Source organism: Dromiciops gliroides, chromosome 3 (assembly GCF_019393635.1).
Source record: "Dromiciops gliroides isolate mDroGli1 chromosome 3, mDroGli1.pri, whole genome shotgun sequence".
Lineage (NCBI taxonomy): Eukaryota > Metazoa > Chordata > Mammalia > Microbiotheria > Microbiotheriidae > Dromiciops > Dromiciops gliroides.
Genome location: NC_057863.1, coordinates 623,870,464 through 623,891,010, shown reverse-complemented (window position 1 = coordinate 623,891,010; position 20,547 = coordinate 623,870,464). Strand labels below are relative to the sequence as shown.

The 20,547-nt window shown below is 48.7% G+C and overlaps 1 protein-coding gene across 1 annotated transcript; it reads right to left on the bottom strand.

The window, feature by feature from the left end:
* Positions 1-9,335: 9,335 nt before the first annotated feature.
* SRM (spermidine synthase) lies at positions 9,336-19,492 on the bottom strand. Its single transcript, XM_043997414.1, has 8 exons — positions 19,235-19,492; positions 18,098-18,218; positions 15,136-15,228; positions 12,388-12,541; positions 11,931-12,014; positions 10,916-11,061; positions 10,031-10,153; positions 9,336-9,718 (listed from the first exon to the last, which is right to left on the bottom strand). Exons 1-8 carry the CDS (start codon positions 19,375-19,377, stop codon positions 9,701-9,703), a joined length of 882 nt encoding a protein of 293 aa, XP_043853349.1. The 5' UTR covers positions 19,378-19,492; the 3' UTR covers positions 9,336-9,700.
* Positions 19,493-20,547: the final 1,055 nt, after the last annotated feature.

The window sequence follows — 20,547 nt, the reverse complement described above, 5'->3', positions numbered from 1 at the left end:
TAACTTAGTTGCCCTCCTCCTTTCTCAGTACATAGGACTGGCAGATACCCCATCCCACCAAGTTTCAAACCCTGCCTGTTTCCTCCTCCTCTCCTCCCTGCAGCTTCCTCAAGATCAGTCACAGTCTTAGGAGAGGATTCTGGAGTGCACCTCGGTGTATGCTAGAAGGTCCAGGGGACTCAGCCATTGGAATGGTGTTGTAGGGAGTGGGTGTCTGTGTGCCCGGGTATCTACGTGCTTGTCATTGTGGTTTTCTGTCCAACACCTGCATATTGGGGCAGATCTTCCATCTATCATCATCTATTGTCAGCAGAGACCAGGATGTGAACAGAACTCTTTATCACCTCTTCTCTACCCTTGGATTTTTCACCAAAAGAAGTCAAAGCACATGATGAACCAAAGCCTTGACTAAAGGGCATGCTTTATTTTTTAGCATACAACATGCTTCATGCAGTTTGATCTAGGCAGAAGGACAAGGGTGGATGTCAGTTTACTGGGGGGGAGGGGTGGTTATATCTAAATAAATGTAGGATCATGGATTTAGATCTGGAAGGGTTCTCAGAGCACATTTCTCTAGTCTGACTCCATTTCATAAATAAGTAAACTGAGGCCCAGGGAGATTGTGACTTGCCCAAGGTCAGTACTCTCTCGATTGATCCAAGGTAGTTTTAGCTCCTCTTTACCTATCTTTATGCCTTTGATTTCTTTCTCTTGTCTTATTGCTGCTTCTAGCATTTCCAAAATGATATCAAATGATAATGGGGAGAGTGGGCATCCTTGCTTCCTTCCTCTAGTTATTGGGAAAGGTTCTAGTGTATTTCTATTGCATATGATGCTTGTTTTTTGTTTGAGATGCCTTTTATGATATTCAAGAAAGGTCCCTTTATGCCTATACTTTGTAGGATTTTTAGTATAAAAGAGTGCTGTACTTTGTCAAAGGTTTTTTCCTGCATAGAGATGGTTTTAGATGTTTTGGTTTTCAATATGATTGGTTATATTGTCTTTTCCCTTTAATGTCGAACCATCATAATCAATGATGAATCGTTTCTTGGCTAAACTGCTATAATCTGATAGAACTTTGCTTAAAAATTTTTAGTCAATTTCATTAATGATCTTAGCCAATAGTTTTGTTTGTGTGCTTTATCTTTTCCTGATTTAGGTATCAGGACTGTAATTGTTTCATAAAAAATATCATGGCAGAGTGCTTTCCTTCTCAGTTTTTAAAGAATAATTTGTGAAGTATGAGTACTAATTATTCTTTAAAAGTTTGGTAGAATCTGCCTGTGAATCCATCAGGACTGGGAATATTTTTCCTTTGGCAATTCTTTTATAGCTAGATCTATTTCCTTTTCTGAGATTGGGTTATTTAAGATCTTTATTTGGTTTTCTGATAGTTTGAATATTTTATATTTTTGAAGGTATCCCTCTATTTCTTTTGTGTTCTTGATTTTGTTCCCATATAACTGTGTACAATGTTATAATTATTATTTTTTATTTCTTCTGGGTTTATTGTGATTTTACCTTGCTCGTTTGCTATTTTATTGATTTGATTTCCTAATCTCATCTTTTTAATCGAATTAGTGAAAGGTGTATACATTTTATCAGTCTTTTCAAAGAACTGACTTTTAGTTTATTTATTTCTATTTTTTTTTGTTTTCAATTTATCTATTCCTCCTCTAATTATTAGTATCTCTTCTTTTGTGATTATTTTAGGTTTGTTTATTTGTTGGCTTTCTTTTCATTAATCCTCTCTTTTTCTATTTTATTAATGTATGTTTGTATGGAAATTATCCTTCCCATGAGGACTGCTTTAGCTGTATCGTAGATATTTTGGTATGTCGTTTATTGTTAGAATTTTAATTTTATGTAATTATTAATTTGTCCTATGATTTGTTGTTTCAACCACTCATCATTTAGGATTTCATTGTTAAGTCTCCATTTAGGTCTATGTCTTTTATTTGTGATCCCTGAACCATTGCTATTTTTTATTGAGTTATGTTCTGTAAAGGGTGTATTACCTATTTCTACCTTTGCACATTTGCACATTGTCAATTTTTGTAAAAGTTCATGTGGTACTGAGAAATATGTACATTCTTTTGCAGTCTCATTTAGAAGATACCATAAGTCATTTAATGCTAATTTCTCCAAAATTGTGTCCCGTTCCACATTTTCCCCATTGTTTGTCTTTGTTAGACTTGTCCAAAACGGAGAGATGGATGTTAAAGTCTCCTTTCACTACTGTGTTATTAAGTCTTCTGTGGTAAAAATTATTTGTGGTAAAGATTAATATTGCAGTTTTTACCTGACTCATTTGGGAGGGGCCATACCTGGCCCACCCTGAGGTTACTTTTGCTAGTGAAGTCAGAAGGAGAACTCTCCATAGGCAGTTTTTGAAGGACCTCCCCTTTTGGGGGAGGAAAGATTGAATGCTCCCTGAAGGGAGGTGGAGGGTGCTTCCAGAATGCTAGGCTTCTTCCAGAGCGTGGACTCTTGGTCTTCTGCCCTTGCAGTGGTGGCGTGTGTTCGCTCTGTCTTGGGCGGCTGTTTTCCTTGGTGGTGCGAGCAACTGTAGACTGTCCAGGTGTTGGTGAGTTAATTATGGAAAACCCTAAATTCCTTTGAACTAGCTTAATTGGAAATGGTCTGAAGATTGAATAGGTTAAGTTTAGAGTTAAGAGTATTTATCTGTATTTTTATTTTCCTATTTCCTTATCTTTGATTTTTATTAGTTTCATCTTTGTTGTTTAATTAATTCCCAATTAATAAAATCTGATCCTTTTGTGAATTAAAGTTTAAAGGCTCCTTTCTTATTGGCCTGGGAGAAATATCTAAAAGGGCAGTTCAGAGGGGAGGGGGAACCTAAAAGGTCCCTCATATTTCCAGGACCCCAATATTCTGGTGAGTCACCCAAATAATGCCAAAATCAAATTTTGGCCCTCATACTTCTTGTAACTCAGATAATGTTTATTAATTTGGATGCTAAGGCATATGGAACGTATAAGTTTATTCTTGATATTGGTTTGTTGTCTATGGCTCATTTCAGCCTAATGCAGTTTCTCTATCCCTCTCTAATTTTTGAATGTTTGTTTTTGCTTTGTCAGATAGCAGAATTGCAACTCCTACTTTTTTGGATTCTATTGATACATGATAATTTTCCCCCATCCCCTCAATTTGTGTGTGTGTGTGTGTGTGTGTAAGTTATGAGAATTAGGTATATATATTTTTCTCCATTTGTCTCAAATAGTTTTTTTTTAATTCCATGTTGTGATTTCTCGCCTCCCCCCCCCACTCCCGCCACCCTTTTCTGTTGTGAAAGTTGTGAATGTAGTACTATATTCCTTCAGTTACTTTAGCTTAATTTTTTTTTTAAGGTAGCCCTATTCCCACTTGCTCTCTTCCCCTCACTCCTGACCCTCCCCTCTCATTTATTATCCCTTTCCCTTTGGAGTTGCTTTTTCTTTTCTGATTTTATCTGGTTATATAATTCTTCTTCCTTTTTTCCCCTTCTCAGTTAGTCAAATATAATCTGCTAGTCAAGTACTAGATAACTTATTTTCTCCTTCAACTAGTCCTATTCATTAGTTCTTTAAATTTCTCTTGTGTGTGTGTGTGCCCCTTTCTAGAGAGTATTTCTATCATTCTCTTCATTATCCATCCTCTCTGTCTATTCTAGACTCTAATTCCTTGGTTCATATCCCCTATAATTATCTAGTCTTTTTCTTTATTCTCTGCATTTCTCATTCAATCAAAACTACCAAGGTATCCATTGTGGGGTCTCCCCTCTAGGCAGTTGCCATTACTGTCTTGTAAAGATTGCCCCATGAATTCCTCTTACTTCTTACTCCCAGAATACTGGCAATTCTTGCAAGTGTCAAAGGGGACCCTGAACTGTGGTAGCCCTCTCCCCAACCTTGTCCCTGATTATGTAACCCACTATGATCGATACCCTCTCCTACTTACCTTTTTCCCCCCTTTTGCCTCAGAATCTCCTTGGTGCATGCCCTCCTCCTTTTTCAGGTGTCAGTTTCCCCTAGGAGTTCAAACTCCCCCTCCCCAAAGTAAGACTAGAGGTTGGTTCAAGCAACAAATCCCCCAGACCAAACCCAGCACAAGGTCCCCATCTCCCTTCACAGAATGTCTCTCTTCACCCACAGGAGCATCCATTAGTGGAACATCCTCTCACACGAAGGTAAAGCTTCCTTCTTTTCTCCCCTTTTTAATCTTTTCTCCTTCTTCATTCCTTACCCACTCCCCTGCAGTCTCTTCTAGAGACAAGAGTTACCGCCCTCTCATTGCTAGCCCTTCATTTGACAGGGCTACATCACACATTCCCCTCTATTCCTCTGCTTCCTCCTTCCCCTTTCATGTACCCTTCCATTTTGTAATGTAGTTCCATCAAAAAAAGACCCTGATTCACCTGGAGGCAGTGTCACCAGATTCTGTCCATAATGCTACCATCCACCTCTTCACCCTTATCTCCACCCGTCTCATTTAGAAAGAAATTTCCTACTGTTCTCTGCTGTCACTGTGTTGCTGTTGCTATCTTTGGTTGCTTCCTTCATTTATTCACCCCTCTGGCATTTCTGTTGTCTGGGAGTGTTTGAGAAGCAGATAATATTTTCACTCTTGTTTTTCTTTCTAAGAGTGTTCCAAACATTTCTTTATTATTGAATGTTCATCGCTTAAAATTTGTGGTTAAGCTTAGATATATAGGGTAGGTGACCCTGGGCTGAACTCCATTTTTCTTTGGACCAGATTATCCCATTCCTTCCCATTGGTGGGAAGTTGTATATTATTTGAATTTCCTTTCCTTTGTATTTGAAGGTCTTTCTCCTGATCACTTGAAAAACTTGTTTTTGAATTGAACTGTTAAATTTAACCACTATGTGTCTTGGAGGTTGTAGCCTTGGGTTTTTTTCTGCTTAGTCCCTACACTCATGCACACTTTCAATTTCTATCAACTGGTATTTCATTTTCTGTCTCCAGACATTCTAGGTAAGCAGTTCACTTCTATTTTTTTTTTTATGGTGTTTAGGTTTTTCTTGTCATGTTCTTCTGGGAGACCCATGATCCTTAGGTTTTCTCTATGCATCCTGTCTTTGAAATTAGTATGTTTTGGGGGCAGCTAGGTGGCACAGTGGACCTGAATTCAGGAGGACCTGAGTTCAAATTTGGTCTCAGACACTTGACACTAGCTGTGTGACCTTGGGCAAGTCACTTAACCCTCATTGCCCTGCCCCCCCCCCAAATTAAAAAATAAAAGGAGATTAGTATGTTTTGCTTTAAAAAAAGTATGCTTTGCTTGCAGGATGAACATATTTTCTTTTAATGTTATTTTTATTATTTTTTTTGCTTCTTTTCTTTTCGATTGTCTTTCACTTCTGTGCATTTGCATTCCCAATCAATAGTTCTCACTTTCATTTGATGAGACTTGCCATCATAGATTCCAGTTTTTCTATTCTGCCAATTATTTTTGCTGGGCAGACCATAAATTCTACTCTTTTAATTTTCTTTTCTCTTTTGAATCATTCAGGAATAGCATGTTGTGGTTCCATGTTCTTCTCAAATTCCAGAGTCCTCTGTTTCATCAAATGTTGGATCATTTCCCTGTGTTTTGCAGTATTTATTCAGAGATACCCAAATTCATTTATTAGATCAAGAGACCATATGTTAACATTATCTATGTTTTATCTTTATTTTAGTTTATCTTGTCAAATATTTCCCAGTTCCACTTAATCTCATTTGGGCAACATTCAGTAGTGTTGTGGACTTCATACGACCCATGGATTACATTTGACATCTTTGTTCTAGACCATTAAGACAGCTGAAGTTGCTTTATCTTTGTGCATAGTTTCTGTTTTGCAGAGGTTTGAGCGATCTTGGGGAACAGAGAAAAATCCTGAGTCCTCCATCTTGTTGGTCACATGACCTGGAGGTCTCTGTTTCATTCTATTCTGTTCTATGATATCCTAGATTCTATTCTATCCACCATTTCAGGCTGCCTCTCTGGTGCAGTGGGGAGGAGCAGTCACAAGACCTGGGTTTTAGTTTTCAGCTCAGCCCCTGACCCCCCAGTGTGCCCTCTCTCTAGCTCTCACCTGTAAAATAGGGCTAATAACCTTTGTGATACCTCACAGGGCTGTTTCAATGAAAGCACTTTATCCTTCAATTGAACCCGGGCCTGTTCTCCAGAGTAATCACATTCAAGGGAGCAGAGAGATATACTCTGAGCCCAGTACCCTTTCTCTCTGAGGAGAGCAGAGTGGACCAGGAATGAGTCTCCTTTGGAGGAGAGGCTAGAGATGTCTACCCTGCCTCCCCCTTCAAGTCACACCATTATAGACTTCTTTACACACGTGGCCTTTCTTTGCACCAATTCCCTACAATAATGTAGAGTTCCTAGCTATACCTCTTGCCACCTGCTGTGTAGGCTGGCAATCTGCTTGGTTTCCTTGAACTTATTAGATGAGAACTGGCTTTCTCCTCCTGGGGCTCCCTAATTCCTCCTGTCATATCACCGGAAGCCCAGCAGCCAGGGTTCAGCTCCCAGCAACCACCACTACCACCTACAGTTAATCCTTTCCTCCCTGACCCATTGGAGAAAGCCATAGTGGTGGGGAGAACTGCAATCCTGCAACCCTGCTAACATTGGGGGTACTTAGCCCCTCCCTCTTCAGTTAGACTCCAGTGGGGCCACTCCCCTCATTTCCTTGGAGCTAGCTGAGTGACTGGAATAGCTGATCTGCCTATCATCCCTGCTGACCTCCTGGTCCCCAACCCTGCTAATCTGAAGTAGGGAGAGGAAGGGGTAGACTTTAACCCCCATTCCTCCCTCCCTTGTTCTCGAATTCCCTTCCTTAAATTTGACCACAGCCTGATCTTTCTTAGGTTGGTCAACCCCATTCTCCCCCTCTCTTGCTTCCCAGGCCCCTTCCTTCAGATGGGCTAACTTGGTCATCCTCTCTTAATTGCTGAGGATCCCTTCCCACCCTGCCCCAAGCGACCTGGACTCAATCATCTTCTCCAGTATGGTCTCAAATGGACTTGGGTTTCAGAACCAAGGTGCCTATTTCCCATTTCAGCTTCTTCCCTGCATGACCCCTACAAGCCCAGAGCTTGTGGTCCCACCTGGACACATTCCTCAGTCCCTCACCCACCACTCCAGATCTGAACCCTCTCATTTCCTTCAAATCACTGGGCTTCTCTCAGCAGGGTCTATTTGAGGGAGGGGCAAGAATAAATTGGATTGAGGGGAGGGTACAGATTTAGCCTGAATGAGACTCAAGATCCAGAACATCTGATAATCCCAAATCTCCCAGTGTGGAGCAGTCCAGGAACGGCAGGGAGCCCCAATTCAGCACCATGGAGAGGGAAAGGCTGATTCAGGGTGACTCTCTTGTCCTAGATCCGATTTTTAAAGCCTGACATGGGGATGTCAAAAATTACTAACAGGAGGATCACAGACCTAGAAAAGGCCCCAAGAGGTCACACCTCTAGGTTCTGCCCAGTAGAGTCCAGCAGAACAAGCCTCATTTTCCATTACAGACCTTCAAGTTCTTATGGAGACATTATCACACCCATTTACTCTCAAGCCTTCCCTTCTTTCAGGGTTTGTTGTACGGTACGAGATCTTGCCTAATAAAAGGAGCAATTCCAGTAGCAAGTCAGCTTTTTGGGGGCAGAGGGAGTCTTTATTTGTCTGTATTCTCAAGGCTTCGATTTGTTTGGCACAAAGTAGACAGTTAACCTTGTCAAACAAAAATTGTTGTGGGGCAGCTAGGTGGCTCATTGGATAAAGCGCTAGCCCCGGATTCAGGAGGACCTGAGTTCAAATCCGGCCTCAGACACTTGACACTAGCTGTGTGACTTTGGGCAAGTCACTTAACCCTCATTGCCCCGCAAAAAAACATCTGTTGAAGGAACTGGGATGAGAAGGCTCAGAGGGGAACCTAAGAATTGTTTTCACAACCTTAGAAGGCTGTCCCAAGTGGGGAATCACTAGTACTGCTTGGTCACCAAGGGTGGTCTGAGCAGAACATCGAGGAACACCACCTAACAACTAGTGATGTAAATGGTTTGTTCCCCCCTCCCCCAGGTCTTCAAGCAGAGGTTAGCTGACTACTCATTGGGCATGTTGTAGAGGGAATTGTGGGTCATCAGGAACCCTTGAGGATGTCTGTGGAGTGAATCAGATGGCCTGACACTGAAGCAAATTCTCTCCCCTAACAGTGACTGCTCTGAATTCCCCCCAACCCCAAGTCTGGCAGCTCCTTTGCTCGGGGTGCATTCCTAGCAGCAAGAAGTGTCTTGAATTTGGCCTCTGCTGCTTGCTAGTGTCCCCTCCATCAGAACATAAAAACCTGAAGGCCGGGTTCCTATCCTCTAGAGTACAGAAGTATCTAGCAAAGAACTAAGAGAATCCCTGCTCTCAAGGGGGGGGTTTATTTTCTAGCAATTTCCAATGTCTCTTCCACCTCTAACTCCTAGGACACTTGGGAGAAGAAAGCTCCTGACTGCAGAGAGCTTGAACAAGGTGCACCAGACACCAAACACTGGTTCTCACCTTCACGGTGTGACCTTGGGCAAGTCACTGCCCCTTTAGGAGCCTTGGTCTCCAGAGAGGGCTATTTAAATAGGGTCCATTAGAACTAACACAGGATTGGGCCCAATAAGCATGTTAGAGATCTAGTCCAATCCCCTCATTCTGACAGATGAGGAAACAACAGAGGCAGAATCATAAGGTCATAGATTTAGAACAGGAGTCATCGAAGCCATGCATAACCTTCATTTTTGGAAGTCAAGACTTGACCAAGGTCGCCCCCTATCGAGCCTCAGGGGAATCAGAACCCTTAGTGGCCAATCCGGCCTTTTTCTGTGGTCTGTTAGAGCTCATCAGTACACGTGACAGGAACAGGATGAAAGTCCATCCCACTTTCTAGTCCAACATTCTGGGCTACACCTTTTGTGAGTCTACACAGAGTAGAAGCTCTGGACAGGTAAAAATCACGCATAGAAGGTAAGCCCCTTGAGGGTAGGAAATGGTTCATTCTGGTCTCTTGTGTCCCCAGAGCCTAATGAAGGGACAGGAGCTGCTCACTGTTGGAGCACCTGAGGGTCAGATCAGAACATGGGCTGGAAGGGAGTGCAGAGAGAAGCCAGTTAGTCTGAGGGTCAGGGAACTTGAATGGCTTGTCCAGCGCCACATTGTAACCATCAATGAAGGGTCCCTTTCCCTTACTTCCATCTTCACACTACCTCCATGAAGACTGGAGGCTTTCCCCCACCCTCCCTCCCTGCCCTACCAAGGGTCCGAAGCAGAGACACCAACAAGCCACTCAGTTATAAATACACTGTTTGGTGAGGGGGCTTGTTAGAGGTGAGAAGGATCGTTCTGTACACAGATGATCAATATTAATAGACGCTAATTGATCAGACTGGACAGAGACAGAGACAGACACAGACATCTTGTACTCTCCCCCCACCCGCCCAGCAGAGCATGGCACGGGGAGCCCCTCAATCACGTCCTGGGTCTGGTAACACTTGGTCAACGGGCGGGATGGCTGGCGAGGGGCAGGTCCTCAGTCGGGAGGGGGTGCCGAGTGCCAGGCAATGCCCTCAGAGCAGGAAGAGGAGCACCCTGGAATGGGCGCTTGTGGCTTTGAAGTCCCTGGGAGAAGCCGAGGTGGGCCTGCTGATCTCCTCACACATCGCTCAGGGCCTGGAGGAAGAGGGCAAGGAGGGTCAAGGGAGGGTAGCTGAAAGGTCAGAAGGTAGAGGAGTGAAGAAACAGACAGACCATGAGAAGGGCCCCTGGGGGAAGGAGGTGGGCACTGTGAGTCCATCAACTCCAATTTGGAGCTAGAAGGTCCTTGAAAGGGCACCTATCCAGCTCAACCCCCTCACTTTATAGAAGAGTTCACTGAAGAAGTCACTGGCCCCAGATCACACAGGGAAGTCAACGGCAGAGCCTAGAATTGGGACTCGGACCCTGTGACTCCATGCTGTTGCTGCTGGACACCCCAGTTTTTACCTTGCGGGCAAACTCGGGCAGCACGAAGGCCGCGCGGTGGATGTCCGAGTTGTAGTATTTGAGGTTCATTTTCTCTACTTGTTCCTGGGTCAGCTGCTGCACCGGCTCCCGGAAGTTAGTGCTCTGAACGGGGAACAGAACCGGGGTGTTCAGGGCCTCGGTCCTCTGCCTCCAGAGGCAGCCAGCCAACCCCATGCTGCCTAGTCTAGCTCCCTACACTTTGAGAAGACTGAGACCTCCTGCTTGGGGTGTACCAGGGAAGGGCCAGAGAGTAAATATCAAATCCACTCCCTTAATTTGTGGAGATGAGGAAACAAGAAATCAGCACCCGCCACGTATTGGGGAAGTGGGCATATCTAGCTCTAGTAGGTTAAGGAGTCTGGGATAATCAGGAAGGGAAAGAGACACTCAGGTAAGACAGGAGGGGAGGCAGAAGGTGGCTGGGGGTGATCTGTGGGCAGAGAAGGTTCAGGGATTAGAACAGGGAGTGCCAGGACCAGGCGCCTGCCCCACCTCCTCATTTTATAGAGGAGGAAATGAGAGTTAAAGCAATTTACTCAAGATCACACAGGACTCTGGGCCAGGTTCCAACCCAGCTGGATGCTGTGTTCTGGCACATGGGGCTGCCTGCCCAGCTTCCTAACTTTCACCTGGGGGCCCAGAGAAAGCAGGCCACTAGTCCAAAGTCACACAGCTGGTTAGCGATGGATTCCCAGCCCCTGCCCTCTTCACTGAACTACACTGCCTTTCTATATCCAGCCCCAAGGATGTTAAGCCTTCTGCTCCTGTGCTCTTGTGTCCTGTGCTCTGCTGGCTGACCCTCCCCCGCGCCCGAAGAGGGCCTGGAGGTGGCTGGGAAGGCAAGAGAGCTGCCTTGGGGCTCACCGGGTTCTTGCTGCAGAGCATGAAGCCAATCTGGCCGCTGGGGTAGGTGGGGATGGTGCAATAGGCGTATTCCACCACGGGGAACAGGGACTTGCAGAAGTGACGCATCTCCTTGATGAGGTCCAGATGCAACCATTGGCACTCACCTGGGGGACGGCGGGGGGAAGTGAGATGTACTCCCTGGGGGGTGGGGGTGGGAGGAGGGAGGGGATGTTGGGGTGGTCACATGGGGGAGGAGAGGTCACCTCATCAGGGAGAGAGCTCCCCCAGGCCATGCTGCACCTCCAGCCATCCCGCCAGTCCCCCCTCACCCCCCACACTAGGACTTTCCTAGAGATTCCAGGTTTAAAGCTGGAAGAAACTTTAGAATCCATACCCCTTGTTTTACAAAGAGGAAACTGAGGCACATGGTTAATAGGGGTCTTTGGGAGAATTTGAACCCATCACCAAATGACCTCCCATCTCACTTCGTTTTAATAGAGCCTAGCTCTGATTTAACTTGACCAATCAGAAGTCATTAGTTCCCTCAGGAATATCTCTTCTTCCAAGGGCGTATAATCCATGACCCCACCACCATTAGAGGTCTTTGAGATAGCCATAGACCTCATTTTACTGATAACTCGCTGGCCTCATTAATGAAAACAATTAGATTACCCAGAAATGATGCCTCAGGGTGGCTAGGTGGCGCAGTAGATAAAGCACCAGCCCTGGATTCAGGACCTGAGTTCAAATCTGGCCTCAGACACATGACACTTACTAGCTGTGTGACCCTGGGCAAGTCACTTAACCCCCATTGCCCCACAAAAAAACAAAACCAAAAAAAACCAGAAATGATGCCTCTTGTATTTTTAATTGTCACATCTCCTTCTTGATTGCAAGGCCACCACCCACCCACTACACTGAGCAGTGACCTTGCCCATGGGAACGTGCTTTGTAGGGAGGTTTTGTGGAGAAGTGTCTGTTGTGTCAGAACAAAGATTACAGAGAGGGGGAGCTGGGGCAAACCGGGGCTCACCCTGACAGCAGAGGATCCCATCATCTCTCAGCGCTGTCTTCATCAGCTGGTAGTAAGACTCTTTGAACAAACTCTCGGCAGGACCTGAGCAGAGAATAGAAGCCACAAAGATGCCCCCTCCTGCCAGGACCTGCCTGGGAGTGGGAGAGACCAGAGTCCTGGCTGGGCCAGGCTGCATATCCTCACTGAGGTCTGCTCTGGCCTGGGGTCAGGGAGCGGGGCAGAGGATCCCTCCTGAGAAGGGCCAAGAACAGGACAATACCAGAGGCCAGAGGGGCATGAGGGAGAGAGGCCACAGGCTGGAACTGCCTCTCTGGGCCTCGGCCTCACCGTCTGCAAAAGCGGGCTTATCTGTCTGAGCACTTCTGCCCCTCACCCAGGCTGTTATATATGAGCTCTGTGGGAGGTGACGGATCTGGGGAGCATGGGGGGAGAAACAAGGCCCACTCCTGCTCACCCATGGGGTCCGAGGAGTCGGTGATGATGACATCGAAGGCGTCCTGGTTCTGTTGCATGAATTCAAACCCATCGCGAACGTGCAAGGTCAGCTTGGGACTGGAGTAACCCACGGCCATGCCTGGCAAATACTTCTTAGAGACCTGGATCACGTCCTGAGACACGTGGCAGGGACTCAGTGCCCCATGGTGCCCAGGGCCCCAGCACCACCCCCCATTCCAGCACCACACCTCGGAGGATTCTACTGGGAACAAGGAAGTGCTGATGACTCAAGGACCCAGGAGAAAGAAGGGGCAACTCCCCCCCCCAGCCTCCAGACCTGTGCATGCATGTATGCACGCCACCCCTGATGACATGCGGCTGCACGTGTACAAACATGTACACATGAGCCCCCAGCCCCAGCTGATGCACTGTGTCTATGCATACATATACACAAGTCAATACAAAAACAAGCAGAGAATAAGCAGGCGGTGAGTTCTGAGGGAGAAAGAGGAGACTGACAGCTGGCGTGGGGATCAGGGATTATGTGCTTCCTATGGGCCAGGCTCTACGGGATTCAAAGATGAAAGGGAAGCAGCCCCTTCCCTCAAAGAACTGACATTCCAGGGGGAGCTCTGTCCCCACATAAGCACACACAGACCCCACGCAAAGTCATCACTGCCATAGCTCGAGCACGTCTATGGGGCTTCAAAGATGACGCCATCTCCCTGGATCTCCACAACCACCACCCTGTGAGGCACATGCCATGATCCCCATTTTAAAGATGAGGAAACTGAGGCTCACTCCGGTAGAAGTAGTTTGCCCAAAGTCCCCCAGCCAGAGTCAGAGGCAGGATTCAAACTCAGTGCTTCCTGATTCTAAGACTGGCACCATGTCCACTGTAACCCCTGGTTGTCTCTAGTGAAGACAAACTTGTTTTGGCAGGGGCGGGGTGTGCTAGTAGCTGGGGCTGAGGGAGGGAAATCACAGAAGGCCGAGAAAATTCCTGGCCCAGAGAACAGACTTTGGGGTTCTGGAATGCCCATCTGGAACCCAGAAGGCTCCAACTCAACAGCTAATATGCCGAGCTGGTAAGTAGCAGGACTGGGATTTTGACCCCCAATCCCAGCATGCTTCACTTCTCAAACCCAAGGCAGAGGAAACAGTAAGCAGACTGTCCTGTCTGCCCACCTTCCCCTTCCCACCCAGCAGTGGGCAGGGCACCTCAATCAGCCACCATCTATCTAGCTCCATCCAGTACTAGAGGCTCCAGCCTAGGCCCAGCCCAGGATTGGAAGATGAGCAAGAATTCAGAGAAAGGGCTTGGAGCTGACTCACCCTCCCCAACTCCTAAGGCACCCAGGATCCAGCCAAGCTGGTTTCTGGTGAGGGAAAACCTCAGGGAATTCACGGAGTTTAAATCGCCCCCCCCACCCTGTCCCCAGGTGATCCTGGGCAAGTCCTTTCCCTTTGCTCCAATCTCAGACTCAGTATGGGGAACAGGACCCTGGGAAGTCTCTCTAAACCTAGAAAGGTACAATAATCCCCAGGTCAGTAACCCACCTAGGGCAAGGCTCAAAGGAGATAAAGCCCTTAGTGATCTTTAAAGCAAGATATAAAGTCTGTTATTCTCCTCCCTAGTCTCTTAGATCCCTGAGGGCAGGGACTCCTCTAAATCTAGTTTTTTATCTGCCTCTTCCAACACAGCAGCACATTCTTTAAACCCCACCCCCAACCTCCCTCCTTCCTAGCTCCAGGGACATCCCAGATTACCTTGTCCTTTGAGTTCAGCAGAAAAATATGAATAGGTATTTCTCTAAAACAAAGTTTAGGCATTTCCCTTTAGGCAAATATGTAAGAGGTCTGGGGGGAAAACACAGACCAGGGAAGGTAAATTAATTCAGTACAATAAATACCTCTGCCCCAGAAGGGATCAGGGATAGGTAGGGTTACAAGGGAGATTCCTCTGATTACTCCAGAAGGGAGTGGTCAAAGAAGGAATTGAGTAACCTTAAGATTGTTTAGTGATTTTAAATTTTATTATTATCTTTTTAAGTGTGGCAACTCCAGAGGACCTGAGTTCAAATTTGACCTCAAACACTAGCTGTGTGATCCTGGGCAAGTCATAACCCTGTTTGCTTCACTTACTCATCTTTCAAATGAACTGGAGAAGGACCTGGCAAACCACTCCAACATCTCTGCCAAGAAAAACCCAAATGGGGTCACAAAGAGTCAGACACAACTGCAACAACTGAAGGACAAGACTTCCAGACTCCAGGACTGGCGCTCTGCATCCACCAAGCCACATAGCTGCCCCTATCCTAAGATGACTTACCTAAAAGGCAGACTACAGTGCTACACTTCTTTTGCATATGCTTAATTTGGCTCACCTAATCACTTAATTGTGCCTCCCCTAATAGGATGTAAATTTATCTTGGTCTTTTTTTTTTTTTTTTGCAGGGCAATGGGGGTTAAGTGACTTGCCCAGGGTCACACAGCTAGTAAGTGTCAAGTGTCTGAGGCTGGATTTGAACTCAGGTCCTCCTGAATCCAAGGCCGATGCTTTATCCACTGCGCCACCTAGCTGCCCCTATCTTGGTCTTTTTTTGTCTTTGTATCCTATGATCTAGCACACAAGAAGCATAGTCCTTGCCAACTTGAAAAGCTGATGGTCCCAGGGAGAGGCCTGAGGGACGTCTCATGGCTGAGGTGGTTCAGTGCCCCAAGGGAGGGGAAATAGGATATGAGGACTTGTGTTTGGCCCACTTACCTCGTCGATCTCACACTGGACCACAGACTCCACAGATGGATGCTTCACTACCTCCCGAAGGACACCCCCGTCCCCACCACCAATGATGAGCACCTGGTGGGAGAGGCAAAAGAACAGGAGGGGAAGGTACAGTATGTGTGTCTTCTCTGCACTCCCTAGTGCAGGAGCAGAAGGGACTCAGCCTTCCTGTAGCCAGAGGGGCAGGTGCTTATTTTGACTGTCTCCTCCCTAGGCTACCTAGTCCCTAGGGGTTCAGGGAAGTAATGCAGAGCCCACATCCAGAATATATGAAAATGGAGGTGAGGTGGCTGCTGCTCAGGGGGCCTGGCGCCTCCAATTGGCCCGATCTCTTATTTTACTGACTCACCTCCCCACCAGGCAATGAGTCAGGGGAGCCCCCAGAAGCAGCAGCCTACCCCTGGAGCGAGGGTGCCCATACTTAGTAGGTATGTGGGAATCCTGCCAGGATCAGGGTTCCAACCGGGCCAGAGAATCCCTCTCATCCATTCAGCTGTGGCCTGGGAGATGAGTGGGTTTTCATTGCTGGCTCTAACCAGGTCTCGGCCACTCCCTACCCGTGTGAGCACAGGCCCATCTCTTAACCCTGAGTCTGTTCCCCAGGGATGGTGCACACTACCCATCCTGACAGAGGGGGCAGGCCCAGCCAGTGCAGGGATTTGTTTCGCTTGACTAGGTTTATTTGTGACCAGGGTTCAGCTTTTCTCTTTTTTTGCTCCAAGGAAGTGGGAGGAAAAGAGATTTATTCATTGAAAAAAACAAACCAAACGGGAGGAGCCTCTGTGGTCTCTTCCAGGTCCAGCCGGGCTCCTGCTAGAGGGGGCTCCTATTCATGCATGTGGGCTAGACTGAAGGCCCCTCCAGCTCTCGGTTCAAAGTCCAGAGAGGAGGGCGAGTGACTTTTGTCTAAGGTAACACAGCCAACCATCTGGAAGAACTGTGTCAGGATTTCAGTAGCGGCTCCTGGGCACCAATAACCTGCTCTGCGACCCCCTTGTAGAAGTCACTTTCATCTCCCCGAGCCTCAGTTTCCTCAAATGTAAAGGGGAAGAGAGGGGCTCAGACGAGGTGATTTCCAAGGTTTGAGTTGGGCAGACATGGTCGCATGGCCTTGGGGTGGAGATGGAAGGGGCTCTAGCTCTCAAAATTTCTCCAGGCTTGCCACCCTACCCTCCCAGCTTCCTTTTACATGTGATCTTCCCCATTAGAAGGTAAGCCCCTTGAGGGCAGGGCCTGACACACAGTAAGCACTTAGCAAATCAATGCTTGTTGACTGAGGCCTGGCATAGCCCTACCTCCACCCCTCTACATTTTCTCTCAATGCAATGAGAGAAAATGCAATCTTTTCTTGAGCTTCAAGAACAGCTCAAGAGTCACACACGGGCAGAGAACAGAAAAGCTTCTAGGGACCCAAGAGCCCTGAAACAAGGCAAGGAGGAGGCCAGCTCAACGATGCCACTGTGTGATGGGCAACAGCCCCCCCCCCAAAAGCTACTGTGATCTTGGGCTGCATGAAGAGGCAGGAAATTCAGAAACAAGGAGGGGAGAGGCGAGTGTCCCCTCTGCCCTGGTCAGACCAGGGCCGAGCAGGGCTTTCATTTCTGGGCGCCAAACCCTTGGAAGGAGGGACAGTGGGGGCATGAGCTTTTCTTAAGCCACTGAAGGGAGGTAACTGAGACCATGCCACGTGATGGGAACTGGGGATGATGATCCCAGAGAAGAGGACTGTGGGAGGCATCAGAGTCGCTGTCAAGGATTTGGGAAGAACTGTTATGGGGAGGAAGAATTCTTCACCTCTTTGGCAGCAGAAGCAGGTTGCAGGTTTGATATGCCAGGTCTGTCCCGTGTCCCCCCCCCCCAAAGAGTTAGTGGGTTCCCCCTTCCTAGCTAAAAAGGGCCACAAACTCCATCTGGTTAGATATCCACTTAATGTTCCACAAGATGAAGCTGAAGTCCAGAGAGGTTAAGTAGCTTGTCTAAGGTCACAAAGGCAGTTAAGCAGCAGTGCCAAGATTTGAACCAGGGCTGGGTTCAGGGACTCCAAAGCCAGTACTTTCTCCTCTGTGCCACAAGCAGAGGTTGGGACTTCACTTGGGGGTCAGGCACAGCATTGGCTGAGAAAGCCACTCAATTCCCATGCAGCTCCAAGATCCTACACCCTGGAGACACATCTACTTCTGATGTCCGGGATGGCCCAGAAGGAAGCTGCACCCTGAGCCAGGACACACATCAAAGACCCAGGAGAAGGAAAAGTTCTTGGTGAAACTCCACAGAGGAAGGGCTGACCCACAATGTTTGCAGAATGAGAAATCAGTAAATTCAGACAGACCTCGGCCCTGCCTCCTCCTACCCGAATGACAAGTCACTTAAACTCTCTCCGGGCCTCAGTTTCCTCATCTGTCAAAGGGGCAGATCATCTCTGAGATCCCTCCAAGTTCTAGATCAATGACCTGTCACTCCTCTTATAGGGATCTAGACCCGACTCAACCAAGAGGTTAAACTCTCCTCCCTTTTGGATTGCATATTTAGGTCTGGAAGGAATGTTTTGAAAAGTGGGGAGCAGAGGCTCCTCTTCCTCCTCTACCAGGTGTCTCCTATTCATCTCATTGAGAGGGTCTCTCTGAGGGGGCCCAGGAGCAGTAGGTTAGATTGGAAATCTGAGTTTTATGTTCACCCCAAAACCAGCCAGAAGTTCATAAGATCACGGAGTCACAGAATGTCAGAGCTGGAAGGAACTTTAGATATAATCTAGTCCAATTCATTTTTTTTTAATAGAAAAGGAAACTGAGGCCCAGTATGATGGAAGTAATTTGCCCAAGATCACACTGGTAGTGAGGAACCGAGAAAGAACTGGAGCCCAGGCCCTTTTCCTGTTATGTGCATTGATGGTGACACCCACACTCCCCACCCCAAAAAAGGGCCTCACGCACAGTGGCCCCATTACCTTTCGTGGGCTGGGATGGCTGCAGAGGGGCAGGTTGGCAATCATCTCCTGGTATGAGAATTCATCCCTCTCTGTGCACTGGATGACTCCATCCAGCACCAGGACATTGCCGTAGGTCTTACTGCAGGAGCCCCCCCAAGGAGAGAGTGTATCAGGGATCACCGGGCCGCCACCTCGGTGCCACATAGAAAGCAGACCCATCCTCCCTCGCCCCCCCTTAATTCACTTTCCTGGGAGAGTTTTGACAAACAGCTGCCAGCTGGTCCCAGGGCCAGACCAGTAAACGTGGCATGTCTCAAAGCCGCGTGGGCCTGGGCCACCGGCTAGCATAGGAGTTCAGTGCCTCACGCCCTGGGCTTTCTCCATTTCCTATCTCTCTCCACCCCCACCCACACCCCCGAAACTCTTCCTTTCTAGAGAGGCAAAGCAGCCCTCAAAGGGGATAGCTTTAAAACACTGGCCCCGAATGGGAAGAAGATAGGAAATGGGGGGGGGGGACAGAGAGAGACAGAGAAAAGAAAAAGATACATAGGAAGTACACTATGGGGAGAAAAGAGGAAAGGGGGAAACGGGATGATGGGAACTGAGGGAACATTGCACGAAGTCAGACTGAGATTCCTGGAAGGGGCACCAGTGGGGGTGGGGGCCCAGGAGGGACAGGGCAGTGTTAGATTGGATCAGAGATGAGTAAGAAGAGTCAGGGCAAGTGAGGCCAGAAAATGGGCTATGACTAGGTCGGGGAGGAGAGAACTGGGATGAGGAGGGAGCCTGGGGGCAGGGGAAAAAAGCAGAGTCTAAGGAGGAAACTGGGGGAGGACTGGGCTGAGGAAGGGGGGATTAGAGGAGGAAGCAGAGCTAGGTAGGTAGAGGAGGGAGCAGGGCAGGGAGGGCAGGAGTAGACAACTGGGGGGGCAGGGGATCAGAGCTGGGGGGCAGGAAGATCAGAGCTGGGGGGGGGGCCCAGCGGGAAGCGGACCTAGGGGGTCAGGAGGGAGCATCGCAGAGAGGAGGTAGCAGAGGGAAGGAGCCACGTCCAGCAAGGCGGAGGGATGGAACCAGGCCAGAGCCAGGAGGGGAACCGGGGGAGGTGGGAGTCAGGCCTCGGGAGGGTTGGAGAGGGGAGGAGGGCCGCGGTACCTGCGGAATACCAAGATCTCCTGGTAGCGGGAGCGCTGGTGGTGGAGCAGCTCGTCCACCTGCAGGGACATGGCCTGGCCCGGCCACAGGCTGCACGTCTCCCGGAACCAGCCCTCGCGGATGGCTGGGGGCCCGGGCTCCATGGCGGGGCCGGGGGACGCACAGGCCGCGGCGGCCGCAGCACAACGGGGCCTGCAGCGCCCGCCCGTCTGCCCTCCCGCCAGCCCGCGCCGCAGCCTAACCCGGGGGCCTGCCCGGGACAGTGTTCGGCACAGGAGAGGCGGTGTTCGGGCCCAGGGGCGGAGCCGTCCTCCACCAATGGCCGCCGGGGAGCCGGCCCGCGGGCCAACCAGCGAGTCCAGGAGCGACCCGGACCCTGCGAACGCTCATTGGTCCGCGGGCCTGTACCCGGGCGCCTAGTGGCTGGAGCGAGCTGTCCGTCAGCGCTAGCATGTTTGTGCGACTCCTTCAGTGGGGCCACGTGGGGGCTGGAGGGGAAGGCAGGTGGGCTGGGGCTGTGGGTCCGGCTCCTGGCTTCCGTGTCCCGGGGCGCCGGGGCGAGGCAGCCGTCCCCGACTCGGCTCCCGGGACAGGCATGCGGGCCAGATGCCCCCTGATCTACCCTCCGTGCAGCCACTTGTGGGCAGCCGCAGGGCTTCTTCAGTGGGGGCAGAGAAGGCACTTGGGAGCCAGAACTTGGCCGCCCGTTCGGCCTCCCACGCAACCCTTCAGGCCTTGGCCCCAGCCGGGACGAGGAACACTTAGTGGTGTTTATCGAGGCTGCAGCAGGAAATATGCCAGAGGAATCTAGCTCGTAAAGCCATGGTTGGGGGTGGGGGTGGGTTGTGCAACTGGGGCTTTTGTTTTCCTGGAACTAGGGAAGGGGGCTTCAGCTTCCACGTGTCCTCAGCTTGCCATTCCCCAGTGTGGTGGGGCTGAGGGTAGGAATAGGAGGTCATTTTCTAAGACAGACCAGTCGGGCTCAAACGTCCTGGTGCCCGCTCTTTTCTCTGTAGGGACTTCGAGAAACTGACAAGGCTCGGGCTACCGTTGAAATTCTTAAAAGCCGAGGAGAAATTAATCCGGTTACATTGTTGGGAGAAAGGTTACTTTGTTGCACTGGAAAAAACCTAGATTGTATCACTGATGGAGCCTGGGCTGCCGGAATGATCTTAAACAGATCGTGTGGTTTGCTAGGAGCTCCGCTCTATCTTCTTTAAACACATAATCATAGCAACGCAACTTCAACGGAACTTAATTCGAAGATAAATTCAGCAGACTTTTCCCTCCTCCCACCTCCACCCATTTAGATT

Bases quoted from the DNA above. Each gene is read 5' to 3' on its own strand.
- SRM (XM_043997414.1), bottom strand. From the start codon at position 19,377: ATGGAGCCCGGGCCCCCAGCCATCCGCGAGGGCTGGTTCCGGGAGACG. The intron at 12,542-15,135 runs GTAAGTGGGCCA...CACGTGTCTCAG, and splicing joins TCCAGTGTGAGATCGACGAG to GACGTGATCCAGGTCTCTAA. The intron at 11,062-11,930 runs GTGAGCCCCGGT...GCCGTCCCCCAG, and splicing joins TGGGATCCTCTGCTGTCAGG to GTGAGTGCCAATGGTTGCAT.